Source organism: Rhamphochromis longiceps, unplaced genomic scaffold (genome assembly GCF_057381845.1).
Source record: "Rhamphochromis longiceps isolate RC_006_pf unplaced genomic scaffold, R_longiceps_female_GT1.1 unmapped_scaffold_1, whole genome shotgun sequence".
Lineage (NCBI taxonomy): Eukaryota > Metazoa > Chordata > Actinopteri > Cichliformes > Cichlidae > Rhamphochromis > Rhamphochromis longiceps.
The window spans coordinates 30,913-57,546 of NW_028187221.1; the positions used below are offsets into that span (position 1 = coordinate 30,913).

General features: G+C 40.1%; 2 protein-coding genes across 2 annotated transcripts in view; both read right to left on the bottom strand.

Annotated features, from left to right (window-relative positions):
* LOC146640786 (NACHT, LRR and PYD domains-containing protein 12-like) overlaps positions 1-26,634 on the bottom strand; it is a 135,184-nt gene that overhangs the window by 21,652 nt on the left and 86,898 nt on the right. The gene's annotated exons all lie outside the window — the stretch shown is intronic.
* Positions 283-24,797, bottom strand: LOC146640787 (NLR family CARD domain-containing protein 3-like). Its single transcript, XM_085399858.1, has 3 exons — positions 24,740-24,797; positions 4,584-4,865; positions 283-2,057 (listed from the first exon to the last, which is right to left on the bottom strand). Exons 2-3 carry the CDS (start codon positions 4,855-4,857, stop codon positions 283-285), a joined length of 2,049 nt encoding a protein of 682 aa, XP_085255984.1. The 5' UTR covers positions 4,858-4,865; positions 24,740-24,797.

The window sequence follows — 26,634 nt, forward strand, 5'->3', positions numbered from 1 at the left end:
AGTCAAAAAGTGTCAAAACGTCTGTATCCTTACCCGAGAGTTTCAAGTTTACAGTCAGGACTCTTTAGTCCAACACACAGCAAATCCAATTCTGAATCCTGCAGCTTGTTCGCGCTCAGGTCCAGCTCTCTCAGATGATTGGATGGGGAGCTGAGAATTTCAGACAAAGCTTCAAAGCTTCTTTTTGAGAGTGCACAACGACTCAGCCTGAGGAAGAATAACAATGGAGACATATTATTTTATTCATCTAGCATTATTAAACATATTTGTTCATAGATTCACTTACAGCACTTTCTTGGATGCTTTGACCACTGGCAGCAGCTTCAACAATGCCTCCTCTGAACGGGAGTATTTCTCCAGGTCGAACTCATCCAGATCTGATGACAGTAAGATGAAGACCAGAGCCGACCACTGAGCAGGAGACAGTTGATCTGTGGAGAGACGTCCTGATCTCAGGGACTGTTGGATCTCCTCCACTAGAGAACGATCATCCAGTTCATTCAGACAGTGGAACAGGTTAATGCTTTTCTCTGCAGAGAGTTTCCCAATAAGCTTCTTCTTGATGTACTGGACTGTTTCCTGATTGGTCTGTGAGCTAGTTCCTGTCTGTGTCAGCATGCATAGGAGATCCTGATTGGTCTGCAGTGAAAGACCCAGGAGGAAGCGGAGGAACAAGTCCAGGTGTCCATTTGGACTCTCTAAGGCTTTGTCCACAGCACTCTGGTAGAAGTCTTTTACAGTAAGTGTTTTCTGGAAGATTTTAAAGCGAGGAGATTGTTTCTTAAGCAGGTTGACTCCAGAGTTGATGAAGGTCAGATAAACATGAAGAGCAGCAAAGAACTCCTGAATGCTCAGATGGACGAAACAGTAAACGACACCGGTGAACATGTGGCACTCATCAGCTTTAAAGATCTGTGTGAACACTCCTGAGTACACTGAGGCTGCTCTGATATCGATGTCACACTCTGTCAGGTCTGATTCATAGAAGATCAGGTTTCCTTTCTGCAGCTGATCAAAGGCCAGTTTTCCCAGAGACTCAATGATCTTCCTGCATGAATGTGTCTCAGCTCCTCCATCATACTTGATGTCCTTCGTTTTTAGGTGAAATAGCACAAGGCGTAGGTAGAGCTCTGTGAGAGTCTTAGGCAGATCTTTGCTCTCTTTGTTCTTCATGACAAACTCCAGAACTGTAGCAGTGATCCAGCAGAAGACTGGGATGTGGCACATGATGTGGAGGCTTCGTGATGTCTTGATGTGGGAGATGATGCTGCTGGCCTGCTCCTCATCTCCGAATCTCTTCCTGAAGTACTCCTCCTTCTGTGGGTCAGTGAACCCTCTGACCTCTGTCACCACGCCAACACAGTCAGGAGGGATCTGATTGGCTGCTGCAGGTCGTGTGGTTATCCAGAGGCGAGCAGAGGGAAGCAGTTCCCCCCTGATGAGGTTTATCAGCAGCACATCCACTGAGGTGGACTTTCTAGGGTCAGTCAGGATTGCAGTTTTGTGGAAGTCCAGAGGAGGTCGACACTCATCCAGACCATCAAAGATGAACACAACCTGGAAGTCTTCAAAGATGTAGATTCCTGCTTTTTTGGTTTCAGTAAAGATGTGATGAACAAGTTCCACCAAGCTGAACTTTTCCTCTTTCAGCAGATTCAGCTTTCTGAAAGTGAATGGAAACATGAACTGGATGTCCTGGTTGGCTTTGTCTTCAGCCCAGTCCAGGGTGAACTTCTGTGTTAGGACTGTTTTCCCAATGCCAGCCACTCCCATTGTCAGCACTGTTCTGATTGGTTTATCTCTTCCAGGTGGGAGTTTAAAGATGTCTTCTTGTCTGATGGTTGTTTCTGGTCTGTCTGGTTTCCTGGATGCTGTTTCAATCTGTCTGACCTCATGTTCATCATTGACCTCTGCAGTCCCTCCCCCTGTGATGTAGAGCTCTGTGTAGATCTGACTCAGGAGGGTCGGGTTTTCTGTTGTAGAAATCCCCTCGAGCACACACTGGAACTTCTGCTTCAGGTCTGACTTGAGTTTGAGCTGACACTCAGTGAGAATCTCTGCATGAATAAACAGCAAATGACACAAATGAGAAAACTGCATTCTGGTTACTGTGGTTATGTGTTCAGTTCACTGGACTCTTGGTGTCATGATCCGAGTGAGTCTGAGTAACTTTCCACAGCATCAGCTCTCCTCCCCTGGGTGGAGCCCTCCTCACTCCTCCCTGCTCCTCACCTGTTGCCAATTACTCCGGCAGTATCTATGAGCAGCACTCACAATGAACCTTCTCCAGATTGTGTGCTTACCACAGTCAGTTCTCTGCCTCACATTTTGTCTTGTGCTCCTCAGCTTGTTTCGCGTAACCCTCTTTTCCTGTTCCCTAGTCGGCACCTGGATACATCTTCCAACTCTCGCCATAAGTCACGCCTCAGGATTCTGGCCTGCCACTGCTGAGAAAACTCACTCTTGCAAACTGCCATCCTCACCTGCCTGCCTCCCTGTGCACCCACATCTCACTCTGTACCCAGATTTAATTCATCTCCTCCTCCAGCTGATCTCCACCTGCAGCCACGTAACACCTCTTAGTTTTTAAATCTTGGACTCATTCACTACACTGTGGACCACTCTGATTATTATCTCCTTTGTTCCAGTGATCCTGGATAGTTTCTATTCGCCCGTTTCTGCCCCTGTTGTTCCTTTGACCTGCCTCAGCTTATGTTCTGGCCTCAGCTCTGCACTTCTCATAATACCTCGCTTGCTGTTGAATTTAGCCGTGATTCAGCTTTCTCCGTCAAGAAATCTAGTAAAATACATTTCTGTTAAAAGTCACTCAGCCTCCGTTTTTTGGTTCTGTGCTTGACTCCATTCCTTTTCATGAGCCATTGAGCCCTGACACTTGGGTTATAACTGAGGGCAGGTTTTATAGAGACACATTTGATTTAATTATGTTTATTTATACAGCACCAAATCAATACTAGCAACATTTCACATATTACATAAACAACACTATGGAGCCAGTGATGAATAAATATGTAGAATAAATGAAAGAATTTCAAGTATAAAAGTTTTTTTTTAATTCCTCCAAATAACAACAACAGTCACCCCAATGTGCTTTATATTGTAAGATAAAGAACCTACAATAATACAACTGAAAAAAAAAACAAATATCTTTTTGGGTCCTGAAAACTGAAGGCTCTGCCTCCCATTCTACTTTTAAATACTCTGTGAACAACAAGTAGGCCTGCAGAGCGAGAGCGAAGTGCTCTAACAGGGTCATATGGTACTACAAGGTCATTAAGATAAGATGGGGCCTGATTATTTAAGACCTTGTATGTGAGGAGCAGGATTTCTGGATTTAACAGGAAGCCAATGAAGGGAAGCCAAAACAGGAGAAATATGCTTTCTCTTTCTAGTCCCTGTCAGGACTCTTGCTGCAGCATTTTGGATTAGCTGAAGGCTTTTCAGCGAGTTTTTTGGACATCCTGATAATAATGAATTACAGTCGTCCAGCCTGGAAGTAATAAATGCATGAACTAGTTTTTCAGAGTCTCTCTGAGACGGGATATTTCTAAATTTAGAGATGTTGCACAAATGGAAGAAAGCAGTCTTACATGTTTGTTTAATATGTGCATTGAAGGACATGTCCTGGTCAAAAATGACTCCAAGGTTCCTCACAGTGTTACTGGAGGCCAAGGTAATGCCATCCAGAGTAAGAATCTGCTTAGATACCATATTTCTAGGCTTTTCAGGGCCGAATACAATAACCTCAGTTTGATCTGTATTAAGAAGCAGAAAGTTAGCGGCCATCCAGGTCTTTGTGTCTTTAAGACATTCCTGCAGTTTAACTCATTGGTGTGTGTTATCTGGCTTCATGGACAGATGGAGCTGGGTGTCATCTGCATAGCAGTGTAAATGTATGCTATGTTTTCTAATGATGCTGCCTATGGGAAGCATGGTAATGGGAGCGTTGCCAGCAGAAGGCTGAAGTGGAATCTCCAAGAAAGCTGCAGAAGAAGAAACATGAGCTGAAATGGTGGATTTCAGTCATATAAGGAGAACTGTGGCTTTCCTCCAACCTTTGACCAATCACCTTAGTGTCCTGTTTATCAACCATAATAAAAAGCATTTACTGTGTGGGCATTTTTTTGTTTGGGTCTCCAAACAGCAGAAAGAAATGGCAGCCATTTTTTTAACTTTACCTTCAACTGGTAAATAGATTTAAGAAAAAGCACTTTGATCATATTTGTGACGTGTCCCAAACTGTTGTTGTCGCCTCATTTATGTTGATAAAACAGCTCTAAAACCAATCTGACAATATAAATCTGTAAAATGGGCAGAAAACCTGCTGCTGGTCCCATTTTAATCAAACCAACCCAAAGAGCAGATATTCATCATGTGTGTACACAGGAGGTTATTTGTGCAGATGCATAAAACACAAACTGTTGGCTTTCTGCAGTCTCTCACTCCTGAAAGTGTTGGCAAGTGTTTTGGAGTTATTATTTATATGGATTTTAATGGCACCTGTGTAATGTTAACTAATGTTTTTATTGTTTATGTATTTTTTGTTTAGTCATTCCCTGACTTACCTGTGGGTTCTGGGATGGTTTTATTTAAATTCTCCAACAGATCATTCCTGTTTAACCTCCCCAAAAGATTTTTAGTGACTTCAAAAGTGTTGATAGAGTAGGTATCAAACATCAGATCCACTATGTCCGTCCTCTCTGCATTCTCCAGTTTACTCACTGGGATTGCTGGTAAACCTTCTACAGACCCGTTCTTCAGATGCCACTTAAATTTTTCAAAGTCATCACGTCCCAAATCCTCCAAAGTCCCCAGAAGAATTTCTTTAGGTGTCGTCATCTTTTACCCTGTAAGGACCCGATAAACAAAGACTGTAACAACAGCTGGAGAGGTAATTGTCTGATTTATCAGAATTTAACTTGATTCTAACAGCAGTTCATCACTACCACCAATAAATTTCTAAGGCTCAGAATGCAACAAAATTGCACATGAAGAAGCACATAGAGAAGTATCCAAGTAACACTTTGCTACAATATAAAACAAACTATTATAAATAAAGAAAATATATAAACTAAATATATACACTACCCGTCAAACGTTTTAGAACAGCCCAATTTTTCCAGTGTTTTTGTCACGGTTTGCGAGCCGTGTGTAAATTATCAAAGGACCCTTTATGCAGGCAGCTCAGATGCAAGTGAGTTTATTCATCACATGGTGATACAAACAGAAATGGCGAAGGTGAGCATGGAAACTAAGCAAAAACCTAAAAACTAATAGTACACGAAGGGAAGACGAAAACACGGAACACAAGGGGTGGGAGCAAAGCACCACAACACATCACTATATAGACAGTTACACAGAGGGAGACACAGAAGGCAACAACACAGGGCGGAACAAATGGACAGAGAAGACTAAACACAGAACAGAGTGCACAGAGAAACAAGGGGGACAGGGAATCAAAACCTAGGAAGCATAGAATAACTCACAAACTAAACTGACATAACACAAAAATCACAAAGAACTGAAACCACTAGATCAGGAGACCCAGGACCCTGACAGATACACAGACAAACCAGCAACTAACAGAGGCAAACACAAGGCTTAAATACACAGAGGGATAACGAGGGAATGAGACACAGAAGGAGGACACAGCTGGGAGTGATTGACAAGACGAGACAGAGGAAACGCAAACTAAACACACTGACATGAGACACGGACCTTCACAACAAAGCAGGAAATACAAAGACTGAACTTAGAGGTACAACAAAACACAGAACCAAAACGTAAGAATAAACAAAGATACATCATGAAATCAAAGATTAACAATACAAAACAGAAAACACTGAGTCACAGACCAAGGATCGTGACAGTTTTATTGAAAATATCCTTTTTATTTCTCATTGCGCTCTGAAATGAAAGCATAGTACAAATAAGCAGTTGGAGTTAAAAATAAATCATGAAACACATTTATAGACCAAAGTTTATTCTAAACGTCTGACTGAACACACCCGTGGCTTCTGTCTACAATAGAAATCGAATATTCTCCCATATCTGTAGCAGATGTTCCCGTAAATGTGGACCTTGTAATAATAATAATAATAATAACTTTATTTATAAAGCGCTTTCAAACAAAGTGCTGTACAACTAAAGAGATAAATAAAATAAAAGCGATACATAGCAATACAGGTAAAAGACACAATACAAGTTAAAAACAATAAAAATGTAAAAACTAAAAGCCATAGAATTAAGACATGTAGGATCGGGTGAACAAATGTGTCTTCAACTTGGTTTTAAAAACCTCCACAGAGCAGCCTGCCGAATATCTTGTGGGAGGTTGTTCCACAGAAACGGGGCATGAAAAGAAAAAGCTCTCCAATTGACTTTTTTCTGGCTCTAAGAACTTTTAGAAGACCAGAGTCCTGAGATCGGAGAGCACGAGATGGAACATAAAGGTGTAAAAGGTCGGAGAGGTATGAAGGTGCCAATCCGTTTAAAGCCTTGTAGGTGAGCAGCAGGACCTTAAAATCTGCTCGAACCTGACAAGGTAGCCAGTGAAGACATCTCAGAACAGGGGTAATGTGCTCAAATTTCCCAGTTCTTGTTAAAATGCGAGCAGCTGCATTTTGCACCAACGCCAGAATCTCAGGTTAAACCTCACAAAACTTTAACAACCACCAAACAGCTGAAACAGTAAATGAGAGCAGGAACACGGATTCTGCACAAAGACGTAAACACAAAGCTCAGAGCCGCCGACACATAAGAATCAGTGAGATGTCGCCTTTCTCACCCGATGGCACGGACACGGTCGGGGCTGAAAGCCGACAGCTCGCTGATTCTGATGTTTCGGCGGCTCCGAGCTTTGTGTTTACGTCCTTTTTACGCTGATTCTAAAGCTGTTAGTTTTATCTCTCTCCAAACAATATTGACTGAACCAGCAGCAAAAGAAGATCCAAACTACGCTTCACATAAACATCGTCATGAACTCACTCTGACTTTTGCTGTTTTGCTTCCACCAGGATAAAATCACACTTCATGCACAGCTCTCTCTCTCTCTCTCTCTCTCTCTCACACAGTTTCCTGTCTAAAAATCTGTTTTCTGCATTATTCGCTTGCTTGTTACACACAAGTCTACCGTTGTTTACAGCGCTGTCGGCTGCTGTTTTTTTCCTTTTACTTACTTCCAAAAAGAAAACCTAATTTCTGCCGTTCAACAGGCTTCTGAACAAATTTAAACTTTTTAAAATTATGCAAATTGCAAAACACTGTGTCTGTAATAAAACCGCTGTAACTTCAGAGGTAACGTTCATATGTCGATTAATGGTTTTCTTTCGTTTTTGATCTACTGTAGAATATTTTTATAAAACCACCTTCATGTTTTTCTGTTTTATCTTCAGCTACTTTGACACAAAGGCCTCTGCTGTGATGCTCACACCTTTGATAAAGTCTTGCGAGTGTCAGCTTCCTTTTTATAGATACAAAAATATGTAAATGTACTGATCTGAATTATAATATTTCTGACTGTCTGAGGCAAAATTTCCCAGATTCAAATCGAATTGAATCGAATCGTGGATCGAATTGATTCAGGACCTTGTGAATCGGAATCAAATCGATTCTAGAATTCAGTGACGATACCCTGCCCTATTTGCGACCATGTCAACATCCAGTCCAGGCTTTTTCAAGATTGGTACTACCACAGCTGATTTAAAACGTTCAGGAAAGACTCAATGAAGTATTTAAAAGAAACAGGTTGTAGGGTCCTAATGCTGACCACAGTTCCTTTATAGCCCAGGCTGGTAGAGGATCCAAAGAACAGGTTGTACATCGAGCTGCTTTTACAACCTTCCTTAATCCAGAAAGGGAAATGGAGATGGACTGATGCGATATTACGTATCGGTCCATCTCTATTTCTATTAATTTACGTCAGTATCAATACTGATTTTGTATGTATTTTGAAGGATTTGAACCAAAGGCAAAAAATACCATGAGCAAAAAATGGCAGTCATGATTATAAAATAGGGAGGTTTCTTTTTTTTTTAACATAGATTAAACTCGTTAAATAAAACAACAAGTTTATGAGCTTTCTTGTTATTCACAAGTTTCAGCGATTTAGCCCAGAGTCTAAAGTCATTCAGCCATCTGTTTATACATGGTTTAGCTTTAAAGTATCTGCATTTGTGAAGAAAAAATTTTCCCATTAACAAAATCGTCCTAATCAACAGGTCAAAATCTGCATTCTCAGCAAGTATTCCAAACTTTATTACTGTCACCGTCAAATGTGGTAACTGAATTCTCCTGGACTGTAGCCAGCTCCACATGTCAGTCCAGAAGGAGTGCACTGATTCACAGTAGAAAAACAAGTGATCCAGACTTTCAATATCATTTTCACAAAATGTGCAGGCGTTCACATCTAAGTTAAATTTCCGTCTTAAGAATTCATTGGTTGGATAAACCTCATTAATGATTTTAAAGTGAACCTCTTTTACTTTAGGGGAAAGAGGAAGTGAAATATACTTTTTTCTTATCGCCTTAACCTCCATGGTCTCAAATTCTTTAAGGATATAATTTCTTTTAACCGGATTAGGGCAAATGTCGTTGATCAAAATATTCCTGATCACTTTGTTTGTAAACCTGCTGTCACCAAATTCAGCTCCAGCTATGCAGAGCTGCCTCAGTCCAGGAGAAATTTTAGAGTGCACAATATCTTCTTTTATCATTGATCTCAAAGGGACTGGGATGGCTTTCACTAGGGATTTATATCTGTTAGCAGTACATCTTACATCAAATTTCTCACAAAACGTCTCATGTTTTAATAAGACCCCATTATCATCCGTAAAATGAGCTACAGCCCAAATCCCTTAAGATCTTCCAGTAGAGAAGGACCTGCTGATGGAAAGCTGAGAGTTTAACAGGTAACGAACTGCAATCAAAGTCACAACGTAACAAAAAGTCTATTCCACCCATTTTGCCAAAAATCACATTGGGAATAATGTTCCAAAAGGAATTTTTGTTCCTAATGAAAGATCTTAACCATTTCAGTTTTAGTACACCATTCATAACATCAAAGTCAATGGCATTAGCCCCACCCTCTTCATAATTCTTAATCATATCATTTTTCTTTATATAATGACATTTGTTCCTCCATATGAACCTAAAATTAAGATTATTTATAGATTTAATTAGTTTTGGAGATATGGGCAGAGAAAAGGCTGGATAGATTAGTCTGGACACACTGTCCATTTTGGTTAGCAAGATTCTCCCAAACAGAGTTATGTCCCTTTGCAGCCACCTGTTTAAAATTGACTTACACTTTTCTATATTGGCACAGATATTCTTATTTTCAGTTGATGTCTTATCCTTGCAAATTACAATGCCCAGATACTTCACCTCTTTTTTTATCTGTATATTATCTATTGCTTGCAGGGGACACTCATGCAGAGCTAGAATTTCTTATTCATTAATATTCAGCTGCAGGCCAGAAGCTTTGGAGAAGTGGTTGATCACCTGCAAGGCTAAAGGAATCTGGTCCTCATTTTTTAAAAACAGGGTGGTATCATCTGCGAGCTGACTGATTATTATCTGTTCACCCATCACAGTTAACCCCTCAATGTGACTGTTTTTAATCAAAATAGACAACAGCTCAGCAACCATGATGAACAGAAGTGGTGAGCTGCTACATCCCTGCCTTATCCCTCTATTAACCTCAAACCTTGAACATGTACCATGTTCTAGCAAATCAAATCAAATCAAATCAAATCAAATCACTTTTATTGTCACATCACATGTGCAGGCACACTGGCACAGCACATGCGAGTGAAATTCTTGTGGGCGAGCCCCACAAGCAACAGAGATGTGCAAACACAACAACACAAACGAGCAAAATACAAGAATGGCTAATCTGAAACTAATAAATATATGTACAATATATAATAGTGTATGCATTTCTGGATGTGTATACTAAATATTTTCCTACGTGTGTGTGTGTGTGTGTGTATACACATTTTTACAAATTAAATAGTAAAAAAAATAATAATAAAATATATAAAATATACAGAGTTGAATATGTGCAAAACAGAGCTGTTAATGTCATTATATAGCATCTCTATAACATTGATAAATTCCTGTCCAAAACCAAAAGACTGCAGAGTTTTTAATATGAACGTATGTTCAACTGAGTCAAATGCTTTGTAAAAATCCAAGAACAGGATGTATCCTCTCTCTTGTGTCACGATGAGTTGTGTGGCTGTCAGTGGCTGGACCCACGTGCAGGACTCAGAGAAAAAACATTAACTTAAACGACAGCTTTATTTGCTGGTGAGTCACCCTTGGCGATACATAAACAACAACTTAAACTAACTAGACTGGAGATGATGAAGGTAGACGACAACGAATACACACACAACAAACGTGGAGGACGCAACAACTGGCAGGGAAAAACACAGGGCTTAAATACATACTGAGGTGATTAGGGAATGTGAAACAGGAGGAGAACACAGCTGGGACTCATCAGACATGACAAGACAAGGGGCGGCAAAACTCAACACATTGACATAGTACACAGACTTTCAAAGTAAAACAGGAAACTGAACAGACGTGGACTAAACTAGGGGATACAGTGACAGAACAAGAAACACACTGACAGAGATGACTGTATACTAACAGAAGTAACACAGAACCACGACCTAAGAAGGAGAACACAAGAAATGCCAAGGACCTAGGGAGTTAGGAATACTAGCGACAAAAATCAAACCCAAGAGAATCAAAACACATCATGAAATCAAAGATAACTAATACAAACAGAAAAACACTGAGTCCACAGACTCAGGACCGTGACATCTTGGATTATTTCACTGTACTCAAGGAGGTCCAAAACCAGCCCAATATTGTTATGAATTAGTCTTCCTTTCAAAAAACCTGATTGCGTTTCACTGATAATGTTTGAGATGCCTTTCTTTAGCCTCTCAGCTACAGCTCCAGACAGGATCTTATAGTCAGTGTTTAAGGTGATGGGTCTTAAATTGTCTAAAATTATTTTATCCTTACCCGATTTAGGGATCAGGGTTATCAGCGCTTGTTTCATGCTCGGCATCAGTTCTTTTTTTCTCTATCGATTCCTTTAATGCATCAAACAATAAAGTTCTTAGGTCCTTCCAGAAGAATTGATAAAAATTAGTAGTGAGTCCATCTGTCCCTGGGGACTTGTTTAATGCCATTTTCATGACCACCAAATCCAGTTCCTCAATTTGGCGGCCGCTACTAAGTTTTAAAATTACTCATACTAATCTTTCTGGGTCACAAAATAAACTTTTAACATATTTTCAGGCGAGAAAGTAGCTGTGTAAACATCAAATATCTGCTCGGTTTATCAAGATACCGCATATTTGCAAAAGTGCTTCGACGTTTTCGGAGACGTCTGCTACCCACCAGCACTATAGCCAGCCGGGAGCTCGAGGGTCACTGAAGCCGCCGAGAACGGCACAACTCCCGGCACATCATTTTCAGATCACCGCGGACTTTCGCTACTCAGGTTAAACGTGATATATAAGTCCAGGGCCGTGCAGAGACGTTTAAAGGGGCGGGTGCTCAAAGTTAAAAAGGGGCACATTGAACCAGGCTGAATAACAACAACACACATTCATCAACAATCTAATATGGGATTGCATCATACTATATCACTGTTGTGAGGTGGCGACAAGGCAAAGCAAACGTAGTCGATGTTTTACCTGATGGGTACAATGTTGCTGTTGAGGGGTTGCTGTGGATAGTGCTGGAGGGCAGGGCTGTGTTGATCTGAGACTGTAGACATTAAAAAGTCCATAGGAGAGATGGTAGCTGATTAAACAAGTGTCATGAGATAATAACAAAATGCAAAGATTGGTGACAGCGCTTGGAACCATAAGGCAACAAAAAACTGTGAGAAACAAATTAGGCTCTGCCTGTGAATCACTCTTTGCTTCTCTTCTTCCTTCCATCCCATCATTTCATACATCACTCTCCACTTGCTGTCCATCTGAGAACAAGGCACAACTTGCTATTGCAATAAACTATAATCTAATTATCCACACCTAACAACTCTTGCACTTAATCTATAATAAAATGATGACAGAAAAATGTTATAGCACTGCCTTTAGTAGCCTCATACAGCTCCTACTGTTTCCTCCTCATGTCCTTACCAGCCATGTCTGGACAATGTTATATCATGAGTAATAATTTAAAAAAATCCATATACATAAAACAAGCACATGCACGCACACACAGTGACATTTTAGACCTTCTTCAGAATACTGTATATACTATGGGCATAATGGTGCTGATCCAGAATCCTTACATTATTATTTATTACTAGAGCTACAATAATAAAGCAATGAGGAGGGGGAAGTAATAAATATGAAATAATGTATTTATGATGATTCCATTTGTTTCACTATCCACTCTGTGCAGGGCAAAGCTTATTACATTTTTAAACTGCAGAGATACAATCATTTTGCTGCTGTAAAATCCAAATTTTGTCTTATTTAAAATATAAATCTAATATAATCTGCTTCTTAAAGTATGTTCTTTAAAATACAGCGTGTGTTTTTTAAAATATTATAATAATGCATAATTATGTGGACATGTATATTAGATCGTTTTTAGTGAAATATAATCCCCCCAGAAAGGCAGGAAATGCTCTGTAACTTACTTTAAAACTAAATATGTTCCCTAAAACGGTGACAGAGCTACAGACCTATGACAGCCTTACCCAGTGAGCTAGCAGCTGTGACCAGCACTACATGTGCAGTTAATAAAAGGACAGGTAATGTTTGTCACGCTGTTGCATACACAGCACGCTCGTTTGTTTCAGTTCGTCAAATTGCCACAAGACAACTTACCAACGTGTACGTAATAAGCCAATACTCCTGTGTGCTACACACTACAGTGTACGCTGTACACCTACTTACTGGGTTTGTCGCATCAGTCTGTGTCTCTGAGTTAACTTGTGTTTCTCCTACAGCTCCGGACCGCTAAAAATGCGCGTGCTCTTTGTGAGCTCGTTCCCGGCTCGTAACCAGCGCGTTCTGCCATCAAGGGCGATCATTGGTTAAATGTGATCATGTGACTGATGCAAGCCAGATCCTTTTATTTAGCAAAACTGTGATTAATAGTTAAATATTATTGTTGAGGGGCACATACAGGACTCCGCACGCGCACACACATAAAAAAAAAAAAAAAAAAAAAAAGTTTTTTAAAAGTTGCCTCAACAAAAGGGCACTTTGGGCACCCATCAGGAAAGGGGCGGGTGCTCAAGCCCCTCCAGCCCCCCCCCCCCCCCCCTCTGCACGGGCCTGCATAACTTACTTAGACAACCTAAAAATGTTATTGTTTGGCTTTTTTCAGTGTTTTGTTTGTTCGTGAGTAAATCGGTTTGGCTGAGATTAAAGTTATTAGATTAGATAAAATAAAACTTTATTAATCCCCCGGGTGGGTTCCTCCTTGGTTTTTACACAGCTGAATAAACATCAAACAGAAAACTGATTAAACAGAAGTATGAGACGGTCGAGAATTTACTCCAGTGTCCTGTTATATTGCAGATAGCAAGGAACAGACAGCCGAGTTTATTAAACTCCACCGAGACAGCGGTGACGCTAATCAGAAGGCTAGACCGTCCAATTTCCCCAGCTGTTTACTTCCAGCATATCCAACCTTCTGAGGACCCAGCCCAAGTACGCCGCGAAGGCCGGGTCCTCGGGAGGATGCAGCCGATGAATTTGGACACTGTCACTACCCGATCGGGGGTGTGCCAAATGGCGGAGTGAGTAGACGCTCTCTACCGAGTTCTGCACAGAAAGTTCGTGAACAACGGTAAAACCTCAACTTTATGCTGCTAACACTAACAATTCACTAAATAAGAGAAGATGCAGCAATCATAGGGCAAGAAGCAGCAGAATGCTTAATCAGAAAGGAGCGAAAAGGGGACTGGAAAGTTCCAAGTCTAAGATAGCGCCTGAGAATGCTAACGAGGAGAGTGCTACGCCCAGCAACGTGCTAATGGATAGCTTCCATAACTACGGAGCTACTACGGTGGCACTCACGTTAGCCGAAGAAGAAGTGGATGAGTTCCCACCTCTCCCTGTTACACCTCTCAAATCGCCAGCTCCGAAGAAGGTGATGTACGAACGCAGCAACTCTGACCCAGTTGATGTAAATGAGATAATTTCTCGTCTGTCGGCACTAATAAACACCAGGTCTGATAACATTGAGAGCATGGTGAGAGAGAACTCGAACATGGTGAAAGAGAATACGCTCCAGATTGAGGGTCTCAAAAAGACGATTGATTTTGTGTGCGCGGAAATGAAAGATATGAAGGGGAAAGTTTGCGACTTGGAAAAAAAAGTAACTAAAGAGGAAGGTCGAGTGGACAACTGCCAACAGAGAATCTCTGAGTTGGAAAGATATTCCAGGAGGTGGAATCTCAGACTACATGGAGTCAGGGAGGCTGAGAAAGAAGACGCAAGGGGAAAGGTGACTGTGATATGCCAGTCTGTTCTGCCAGAACAAAATCATAGGCTGCCTGACGTCATCGACACCGTACACCGACTCGGAGCCAAGCGACAAGGTAGCACCAGACCTAGAGGCATCATCGTGCAGTTCACCTCCCGAATCTACAGAGATGCTGTATGGAAAGCAGCCAAAACATCCTCCTACCTGCAGGACAATAATTTGAGGTTCACTGAAGATCTGTCCAGGGAGGACAGAGAACGTCGTGACAAACTGTGGCCGATGATAGACAAAGCCCCTAAGGAGGGTAAGCCGGCTTATTTCGTGGGAGGCCGAGGATTCATCAGTGGATCAGAAGTTTTCCCTCCTTCATAGAGACGCTTATTCAGTCTCCGAAATGACATTTCTGTAAGCTTGTTTACATGGTGAACTTGATATTTTCACCCTCAGGTTAAAGCTTTATTTTGTGTTTAAGAGTGTGTTTATTTATAAAAAGCTATATTTAAACCATAGTACAGTAGATAGTTAAATACTGTGTTTTTATAAGCTTAGTCACTCAGGGTTTTTACTGTTCTACTACCTAAATTGTGCAGCACCCGGTCCCCTTATCCTATAGATCTATTCTTAGTTGTAGAAGTTTAGAACTTACTTTTTCTCTTTCTTTTTTCTAATAACTTTATCTTTTTCATTTGTTTCTCTTAATACCAGGGGTTTAAGACAAACATGTAAACGCAAAGCTTTGTTTTTATTTGCCAAACAATTTAAAACAGATTTTTGCTTTTTCCAAGAGAGTCATTCCACACCTGCTGATACAAATTTTTGGAAATCACAATGGGGTAATGAAGTCTGGTTGTCCCATGGCTCTGAGCGTTCTGCTGGAGTTGTCACGCTTAAAAATTATTTTTCTGGAGATGTGTTACACTCTGACTGTGACACCTTAGGACACTACCTCTGCTCACTAATCAGACACAATAACAGTACTTTCATTGCAGTAAATATATATGGTTACAATAATAAAACTGAAAATGATAAATTACTTGACTCCTTAGAAGAAAGAATTAATTTCTGGCTCTCCAAATACCCAAATTCAGTCCTCTTAATTGGTGGAGACTTTAACATTGCTTTAGACAATACGGTTGATAGGTGGCCTCCAGGGCAGCAGTCTTCATACAGTGCAAACTTAAAAAATTTCATGGGAAAATTTAATCTTGTGGATATTTGGAGAGAAAAATTTCCAGACTCTTTGCTTGGAGCAATAAGACAGGATCCAGGCAATCACGTATTGACTTTTGGCTTGTTTCTGACTGTATTGATAAAGATAATATTACTGTTAATATACTTGCCACGCCCCTCACTGATCATAGAGCAATTTACATTAACGTCCGAATGTTTACACTGGATAATATACCTCATAAATTCTCTTATTGGAAGTTAAATAATTCTTTACTAAAAGATAAAATGGTTAACATGCAGATTAATAAATTAATTGTTTATTATTGGAACAAAGCTAACAGAGAGAAGTCCTTTTGTACCAATTGGGAACTTTTTTAAATTTGAAGCATGCAAATTCTTGAGAAGATATGGGAGTCAAATTGCTAAATTAAGGAAAGCTGAAGAACAAGAAGTAATAAGCAGAATTGCCTCTTATTACCAGAAGTCTCCAGAAGAAATCTCAGAGGAAGATAAATTAAGTTTACTAGAACTTCAAAATAAATTGGACGGTTTATAACGACGCAAGGCTGAGGGTGCTTTCATAAGATCCAGGAAGAGGTGGCTGGAGGAGGGCGAACAAAATTCTGCTTACTTTTTCAGACTTGAAAAATACAGATCAAAAACAAACTCTATTCATCAACTAAATATTAATGGCATTGTCTCTGACAATCCTGGAGAAATTTCACATTTCTGTGCCGAATTCTATACTAAACTATACAACTCAAAATATAATGAGGCTGTCTCAACAGGATTTTTCAATAATATTAAAAACCTAAAATCTATTGTTGTGGAAGATAGAAGTTATTGTGACAGCCCTCTGACTGTGGAGGAAGTTTGTAATTCCATTTCTGCACTTAAGGCCAATAAATCTCCCGGCACAGATGGTTTGACTGCAGAGTTTTATAAATCATTTTCTAATGATCCTGGCTCCATTTTTACTGCAGGTTTTTACAGAAAGTATAGAGAATAACATCCTCCCTCCTTCTCTAACTCAAGGTCTCATAACACTTATTCCAAAACCAAACAAAGACTTACTCTTTATTGATAATTGGAGACCCATCTCCCTGCTCAATAATGACTATAAGGTTATGGCTTTAATACTTGCTAACAGAATTAAAGAGGTCTTGGAAACAATTATTGATGAGACACAATCAGGCTTTATGAGAAACAGACACATTTCTAATAACATTAGACTGGTTTTGGATTTACTTGATTACTCTGATTTGGTATCTGACAATAGCTTCATTCTCTTCCTGGATTTTTATAAGGCTTTTGATACAATTGAACATCAATTTATTTTCCACTCTTTGGAAAAATTTGGCTTTGGCAAGTTTTTCTGTAAAGCTGTCAAAACCTTATACACAAATGGCAATAGTTCTATTAAAATGATTAACGGCTCCACCCCGAGATTTGACCTGAAACGTGGTATTCGCCAAGGATGTCCTATTTCACCATATTTATTTTTACTTTGTACACAAATTGTTGCAACTAATATTTCAAACAGTGTTGTACAAGGAATCACCATAGCTGATAAGGAGCTCGTCATCAGCCAGTTAGCCGATGACACCACACTCTTCTTGAAGAATGCAAACCAAATCCCTCCAGCTCTTACTAAATTAGTGATTTCTCTGAGGCCTCTGGTTTATGCCTAAATCTAAAAAAGTGTGAGTTACTAGCATTTAAAGACTGCCCTGCAAATACTATCTGTAATATCTCTGTTAAACAAGAAGTCACATACTTGGGACTGTTAATATCCAAAGACCAAAAATCAAGATTCTCTTCAAACTTCACTCCAATTATACAGAAAACCCTAAAAAAGTTCAACCAGTGGCTGCAAAGGGACTTGTCTTTGAAAGGTAGAGTGTTAATTACTAAAGCAGAAGGGATATCCCGATTAACATATGCTGCTGTCTCCTTACATCTGGATAAGAAAATTAGTAAAGATATTGACTGTATGCTCTTTAATTTTATATGGAAAAACCGTACGCATTATATTAGAAAAACTGTTGTGATGAATAAGTACGAATCAGGTGGGCTTAACGTTTTAGACTTTTCTACTTTAAATAACACTTTCAAAATTAATTGGGCCAAACATTTTCTTAAAAACCCTACCTCTATCTGGAACTTTATACCACATTATATTTTCTCTCGTTTTGGTGGCTTTAATTTTGTTTTAAATTGTAATTACAATGTTGAGAAACTCCCTGTAAAGCTTTCATCCTTCCATAAGCAGGTCCTCTTAGCGTGGACCCTCATTTATAAACATAACTTCTCACCTCACAAATACCTTATCTGGAACAACAGAGATATTTTATATAAAAATAAATCACTTTTCCTGAAAACTTGGGTCCAAAATGGGATCCTATTGGTGGCTCAGCTGGTTAATAAAGAGGGACAACTACTTACTTACAACGACTTTATTGCACTATATAATTTTCCAATCAGTGTTCAGGAATTCTCAATGGTGCTTGGTGCCATACCCTCAGGGACTTTAATATTATATAAAAACACTGACAGCTCAATATCTACCTCAGTCACTCTCCCTCAGGGGTGTCAAACTCAAATACACAGTGGGCCAAAATTCAAAACTGGAACAAGGTCGCGGGATAACATTAATATTTACTGAAAAAAAAATCTTCCTCCAGATTTAAGAATGAATCTCTTCTTATGGACTCAAACAAGTTTTTCTGAAAAACTGAATATGGAACAAGCAAAGCTTAATACTAAACAATATATATATTAGCTGTATAATACCAGTAGGCCAGCTCTAATAATAATTTGGTATGGCTTCGCGGGCCAAATGTAATTAGGCTGCAGGCCAAATTTGGCCCGCGGGCCAGAGTTTGACACCTATGCTCTCCCTGATCCAGCTGAGTCACCAATAGGAAAAATCTGCTTTTCACAGGAACTTGGTAACAGCAATAAGAGAATACGTAGTTTATTCCAAGAAGATATCGTCTCTCTCCCATATGTAATATCTTATTGGAACCGATATGTTCCAGATATCAAGTGGAAGACAGTCTGGATGGTCCCCCATAAATATTTGATTGTAAATAAGGTGAAAGAAGTCTCATTTAAAATTCTACATAAATGTTATCCAGCCAGTCACTACATGGTAAAATTTAAAAGGGACATTAATACTAATTGTACTTTCTGTGGGGATCATCCAGAAACTGTGACACATCTTTTTTGGTACTGTTCTTTTACACAGAGATTCTGGAAGGAATTTAGCAGGTTTGTTATTGTCCATATTTTAAGGGAGTTTTCTTTACGATGGGAAAATGTTTTATTCTGTTTCTTTAAGTTCCCCAAGAAGTATGATAAATGTTTTTTTATGATAAATTTGTTAATACTTTTAGCTAAATTTTTTATCCATAAATGTAAGTTTACTAACAAAACACCATATTTCTGTCATTATTTTAAGGATGTGGAAATGTACATACAATCAATATCAGACTCCACCAACAAAAAGGCTCCCAAAACAATATATGTATGTGAATTTTTGCGTGTATTCTTATAATTGTTACCTTTTTCTTTTACCCTTGGCTTTTTGTGTTAATGTTCTGTTGTTTTGTATACTTCATCTGTTCGTATGTTGTATACTCATTGTTTGTTAAATAAAGTTTAAAAAAAAAAAAAAAAAAGACACAACCAGAGTTTCTGTCGCCATCATCCGTGGTGGCGCAAGATGGCGTGTTGAGCAGTCGTACAAATTAGGAGCTCGTTGAACTTGTCCCAGAATTTACTTTGTGTTCGTTATTGTTTCCACTCGAAAGTAGTAAAATGACTGCCCCAAGTATAGTTAAACCTGCTAAATTCAAACTCGACCTCAAAAAACAAGAAACAACATCGCCATGTGATGGAAAGGAAGACAGCAGAGAAGGAACGGATCATGACTACGTAGCAATGGACGTAGCAGTGATGAGCAAAAGGGAACGGGGCAACGATTCGGTTCCATCTACACCTTGTAAGAAGCCTGCAGAAAAGAAAGCTAAGTCAGCAGAGATAAGTGAAAGTGACGAAGTCTCCAATGCTACTATATTGAAAGCGATTCTAAACCTTGAAAAAAGAGTGGACGAGCAGCTAGCTGACCTGAGTGTGCAATGCAAGCAAGCTAGTACGATGCTAGCCAGCCTAGCCAAAGCGGTTCAGTTCAACTCGGAGGAGGTGAAAGAATGTAAACAAAAGGTTAAAGAGTTGGAGAGACGAAACGAGCAGTTGACCAAAGATAACTACGATCTCAAGGAGAGAGTGAGAGAGCAAGAAAGGTACAAAATGAGGTGGTGCCTCCGGATTAAAGGATTAGAAGAGAAAAGAGATGAAGATGTCAGATTGCTGGTTATTGGAATTCTTGGCAAGATTGCACCTGATATGATATCAAAGCTTGAAGAATCTATGGATGTGGTGCATAGAGTTGGGAAGAAGATTGAGATCAAGGTCCGACATATCATCATTCTGTTTGCTCTGAGACATGTGAAAGAGGAGATTTGGCATCGCACCAAAGATTCGGCTGTCTGTAAGAACGGGGGTTTACACTTCGCTGAGGTACTGCCGCGGGAGGACTGGGAAGAGAGGAGGCGGCTGTGGCCGCAAATTGAACAAGACAGACAGGCTGGGAAACGGGCCTTTTTCCAGGGTCCTCATGGATACATCGAAGGACGGAGGATCGTTGACGTTGAATGAAAGACTTGATGTAAGACTGTATACAGTGGAATATTATTAATGGGACAAAAGAGTTCTACTTAAAGTTAAAGATTATTAGTCACTGAGTTGGTGACAAGTGTTACAATTTAAACTCATATTTATATATTTTTCTTTTCTTTTTTTTAAAAAAGAAGTTATTTTCTTAGCATATTCTTATTATGGTTCACTCAAAAAAAAATTTTGGTTCATTGAACGTTCGGGGTTTGAAGGAAATTGTTAAGAGAAAGGCACTTTTTTTTATTTTGCAAGGGGCAAAAATGTCATTGTCTGTTTTTACAAGAAACTCACTCTGTGGATGCCGATGCTACCTTTTGGGCTAATCAGTGGGGAGACAAGATTCTTTTCAGTCATGGATCTAACAGATCTGGAGGTGTGGCGATTTGTTTTAATAAGTTCCCAGGGGAGATTATAACATATAAAGCTGATAGTGAGGGTCATTGGTTAACTGCAGTCTTGAAGAGCGAAGGTATATTTCTAATTGTTACAAATCTTTATGGACATAATAATGAGGGTCAAAATAAAAGTCTATTGGAAAATCTAACAAATGTTATTTCAGAGTTTAAAGTTATGTACCCCACAGATTACATCCTAGTAGGAAGAGACTGGAACATGACACCAGATGAATGGCTGGACAGATGGCCTCCTCGCTTAGGAAGGAGGCAACAGAATAACATTATTGAGAACTTTTCTAGTGATAATAATTTTCAAATTTTTGAATGGCACCTGTTTGAACTCATCATCTGTATAAAAGACACCTGTCCACAGCCTCAAACAGTCAGACTCCAAACTCCGCCATGGCCAAGACCAAAGAGCTCTCGAAGGACACCAGGAAAAGTATTGTAGACCTGCACCAGACTGGGAAGAGTGAATCTACAATAGGCAAGCAGCTTGGTGTGAAGAAATCAACTGTGGGAGCAATCATCAGAAAATGGAAGACATACAAGACCACTGATAATCTCCCACGATCTGGGGCTCCACGCAAGATCTCATCCCGTGGGGTCAAAATGATCATGAGAACGGTGAGCAAAGATCCCAGAACCACACGGGGGGACCTGGTGAATGACCTGCAGAGAGCTGGGACCAAAGTAACAAAGGTCACCATCAGTAACACACTAAAACGGCAGGGAATCAAATCCCGCAGTGCCAGACGTGTTCCGCTGCTGAAGCCAGTGCATGTCCAGGCCCGTCTGAAGTTTGCCAGAGAGCACATGGATGATACAGCAGAGGATTGGGAGAATGTCATGTGGTCAGATGAAACCAAAGTAGAACTTTTTGGTATAAACTCAACTCGTCGTGTTTGGAGGACGAAGAATACTGAGTTGCATCCCAAGAACACCATACCTACTGTGAAGCATGGGGGTGGAAACATCATGCTATGGGGCTGTTTTTCTGCCAAGGGGACAGGACGACTGATCCGTGTTAAGGACAGAATGAATGGGGCCATGTATCGTGAGATTTTGAGCCAAAACCTCCTTCCATCAGTGAGAACTTTGAAGATGAAACGAGGCTGGGTCTTCCAACATGACAATGATCCAAAACACACCGCCCGGGCAACAAAGGAGTGGCTCCGTAAGAAGCATTTGAAAGTCCTGGAGTGGCCTAGCCAGTCTCCAGACCTCAACCCCATAGAAAATCTGTGGCGGGAGTTGAAAGTCCGCGTTGCTCGGCGACAGCCCCAAAACATCACTGCTCTCAAGAAGATCTGCATGGAGGAATGGGCCAAAATACCAGCTACTGTGTGTGCAAACCTGGTAAAGACTGTGGAGCAGGGAAATTATTTTACTGCTATTGTTAAATAATTGTCATCAGTACCATTGCATTAAGAATATAATCTGCAGCATGGATATTGCATTCAGAGGTTTAAACAGTGTCTCTTTCAGAAAGACTGAGTTGCAGGCTGACAGGAAGTTGTATGCAGAAGTGAAAGCAGATAGTTATTTTGAGGAGCAGGCCAGACGAGGCCATTTGAATTACTAGGTTATTCAAAATGATCATTGCTTTAACAATGTAACAGATAGCTTTAAGAAGGCCTTAAGCAGTTATGACTATTTTATACACAATGCATATCTGTGCTTATTAAAGAGTTGGAGCTCGGTCAATTAATTGGGGGTCGGAAGCTTTGTTCGGCGCGATGTTCAGACAATCTATTGTGCAAGTGACTTGGAGCCATAGAAGGAATTGCAATACATGCTTACAAAACACTTATATATCAGATCATTTTATATTAAGGTTTTAGTAGAGGTTCTTGGTTAAAACATTTATTTAGTAGAAGACATACACATAGTCTCAGTGAGCCTCTGTCCTGGTGAAAGGTCAGAAGTGCAACAGGTGAATTGAGAAAGAGCATGTGAGGTCAACACACACACACATGAGTTAGATTTATTTAGAGGAGAGATTAGTCATGTCTCGGCAAGAAAGAGGAACAATTCACTTTAAGACAAGAACGGAAAGTACCAGCCATGAAAATAGAAGATGATCTTCTGGGTTAAAAGTCTGATCTATGTATAAAATGTATCTGTGACGCATGAAGGGGCGTCAGTAAATCAAACCCTGATGCTATAAAATATCTGTTCATGCTTTGATTAAGTCGAGGACTACTGGCTGTCTGCGTACAGAGTGTCTTCCCACACGTGTGTTCATTAAAATCATTGTTGGACCAAGATCCTCTGGACCATGGGTGGTTTGTACTCTCCCTCCTCAATTTTGAACCTTAACAAGACCTATAGTAAACGTTTGACCTCTGTTATTGCCAACAAAGGTTATGTTACAAAGTATTGAGTTGTATTTTTGTTATTGACCAAATACTTATTTGCCACCCTGATTTACGAATAAATTCTTTACAAATCCTACCATGTGAATTCATGGATTTTTTTTTCACATTCTGTCTCTCACAGTTGACGTGTACCTCTGGTGCAAATTACTGACCTCTGTCATCATTTTAAGTGGGGGAACTTGCACAATCGGTGTCTGACTAAATACTTTTTTGCCCCACTGTATTTCACTTCCTCTTTCCCCTAAAGTAAAAGAGGTTCACTTTAAAATCATTAATGAGGTTTATCCAACCAATGAATTCTTAAGACGGAAATTTAACTTAGATGTGAACGCCTGCACATTTTGTGAAAATGATATTGAAAGTCTGAATCACTTGTTTTTCTACTGTGAATCAGTGCACTCCTTCTGGACTGACATGTGGAGCTGGCTACAGTCCAGGAGAATTCAGTTACCACATTTGACGGTGACAGTAATAAAATTTGGAATACTTGCTGAGAATGCAGATTTTGACCTGTTGATTAGGACGATTTTGTTAATGGGAAAAATTTTTATTCACAAATGCAGATACTTTAAAGCTAAACCATGTATAAACAGATGGCTGAATGACTTTAGACTCTGGGCTAAATCGCTGAAACTTGTGAATAACAAGAAAGCCCATAAACTTGTTGTTTTATTTACAGAGTTTAACCTATGTTAAAAACAAAAAAAACCCTCCCTATTTTATAATCACGACTGCCCTTTTTTTGCACGTTATTTTTTGCCTTTGGTTCAAATCCTTCAATGACTGTTCTTTCTTTTTGTGCTAACTCTTTTAGCTTTGTGCTTATTGTTGTTGTTTTTTTGTTCGTTTTGTTTGTTTGTTTGTTTTGCTATAATGCTCAACCGAGGATGTAACATAATCGGATTAATGATGGTGCCTTGTATGTTATACTGTTGTTTGTAAATAAAGTTTAATTAAAAAAAAAAGTTTCTGTCGCCATTTTAGTTTTTAAAAATGTCGTGATAAGGGCGGGTCTTACTGTGAACCTGCACGCTCATTGGCTAATAACTTGAGATTGACAAGCCGTTATCCAATGAGCGCGCGGCTTCTCCCAACATAAAGTAGTTTCCTTTGAAAAACCAAAGTCTGATTATTTTTGCCTCCACTGACGGAGCCTGTTGTTCCCGCCACAGAGACACAGTAATGTCAGAGCGGTGTTAACACTCACCTGCCTCAGCACAGCTCTCACTCTCCTCCTGCTCTCTCAGCTAAACTCACTTCCTCTCTACTTACAGGAAACCAGCGCTCAGAGGAGCCGACCGGCCTCACGTTTCACCCACAGACACGAACAGCGTGGAATTATTTTATGTCATAAGAAGAAACATATTCATGTTAACACTCACCTGCCTCAGCACAGCTCTCACTCTCTTCCTGCTCTCTCAGCTAAACTCACTTCCTCTCTACTTACAGGAAACCAGCACTCAGAGGAGCCGACTGGCCTCACGTTTCACCCACAGACACGAACAGTGTGGAATTATTTTATGTCATAAGAAGAAACATATTCATGTTAACACTCACCTGCCTCAGCTCCACCTTCCTCCTCCTGCTGCTCTGAACTAGTGATGGGTCGTTCGCGAACGAAATGGCTCTTAGAGCCGGATCTTAGACGTGAACGACGCAGCCGCCTCCTTATCACGAGCGTCACATTTTTTTTTCTTTCTCTCAGCCTCTCTCTCTCTCTCTCTCTCTTGCACTTTTTTCCTGCTTCACTCAGCATGCGAGCCTTGTGCTTTACGCTGGGCAGAGGGGGGAGGGGCGGTAGTTACACTTAGTAGCACAGGAACAGGATCTTGCACTTTTTTTCTGCTTCACAGGAACAGAGGCAGAGAGAGAGAAAGAGCCAGGGCCAACAACGTCACATTAGAAAGGTATAGTAATCATCCACAACTATTTTCAGTTGGAGATGATAAAGGATTCAGAAAGTTTATTCATGCAGGTCCATATGACAGAGAATGTGCATGTTCTTTTTGTTTTCATATTTTAATTTATATTTAATTGTGTTGTGGTTTGCAGTGTTTTGTGTTGTTTCACTTTAAATTTGTAAAGGAAAAAGCTGAAAATTTAAACAGTTAAAAGTTGAAATGTGAATAGTTGATTTTTGTATTATATAATAATTATTATTATTTCATTATTTCATTATTATTATAATGTGATATATTATATTATTTATTACATTTTATGTGGAGTGAATAAATAAAAGTATATTTACGGTGGCCCCTAGAGACAAAGCACATACAAACTTCAAATCACGTACAAACTCTGAAGCACGTACAAACTCCAAAGCACATAAAAACTCAGAAGCACATAAAAACTCAAAACACATACAAAAGACAACAGAAGTGCTCCAGGATGCTGGGCGCAGTGTTGAGCTTTTGTTACCTAGTGGCTACACAAGCCAGCAAGTACCAACGACCGGATTTGGTGTGTGGTAGTAACAGGTAGATGAAAATTTTTTTTAAATTATTTGAATATATATGAGTGCCTGTGTATAAATACACAAACAATACACACATGCTTTCAATTGTGTAATTTAAGTGATCTAGTAGCTCTGCTTTGGAAGTTCAGTTCATGCTAGAAATGTGTTTTGGAGTTTGTACGTGTTTTGTCTCTAGGGGCCACCGCATATATCTACCATAACCACTTTTTTTTACGTCAGTAATTCCTTTTGTGCATAATTTTATATTATTGTTAATAATAAATTAATTAAAGCAACAAAACAACCTGAAGAGCCGGTTTGGAGCCGAAAGAGCCGGTTCTCTAAAAAGAGCCGGAAATCCCATCACTACTCTGAATGGAGGATCAACACTTTCACTTTCACTGCTCCTCCCTAAACACAGATGTCACGGCTCGGCATGGCAAACCGTGGGAGGTGTGGGGAAGCAGGACCCAGGCGCGGTGCTCTATGTACAAACAGTGCGTTTATTTACAGTGTAACAATAAATCCCCGTGCTTTCCCTGACTCCCGTGTCGTGTCTCTCCGTGACCAGTCCGTGTCTCAGTGCTCTCCGCTCGCGTGTCTCAGCACCCCTCGTGCTGGCTGCCGTCTGGCGCTCCACACTTCTCCTGGGGACACAATAGACGCAGCCGTCAGGACACATATAACCGCGGGCATACACACACTAACTCAGTTCAACAGGATGACTAACATGGAGTCTCACGGAATGATCCCGCGTCGGTGGGAGCTCCAAGACTCTCCTAAGTAGCTCCCCCGACGTGGCCTGATCAGCAGCAGGTGTGTGGCTTCGGGTGTGGCCAGACCGTCAGCAGGGCCACACCCACCAGGCCTGAAGGCGCCCGCCGAAACACATATACACACACGCAAACAGGGAGAAAGACAGCAACACCAAATATACATACAATAATAATAATATAATTCATAACTCAGACCCAGGATCCCTGACAACAGAGGATGC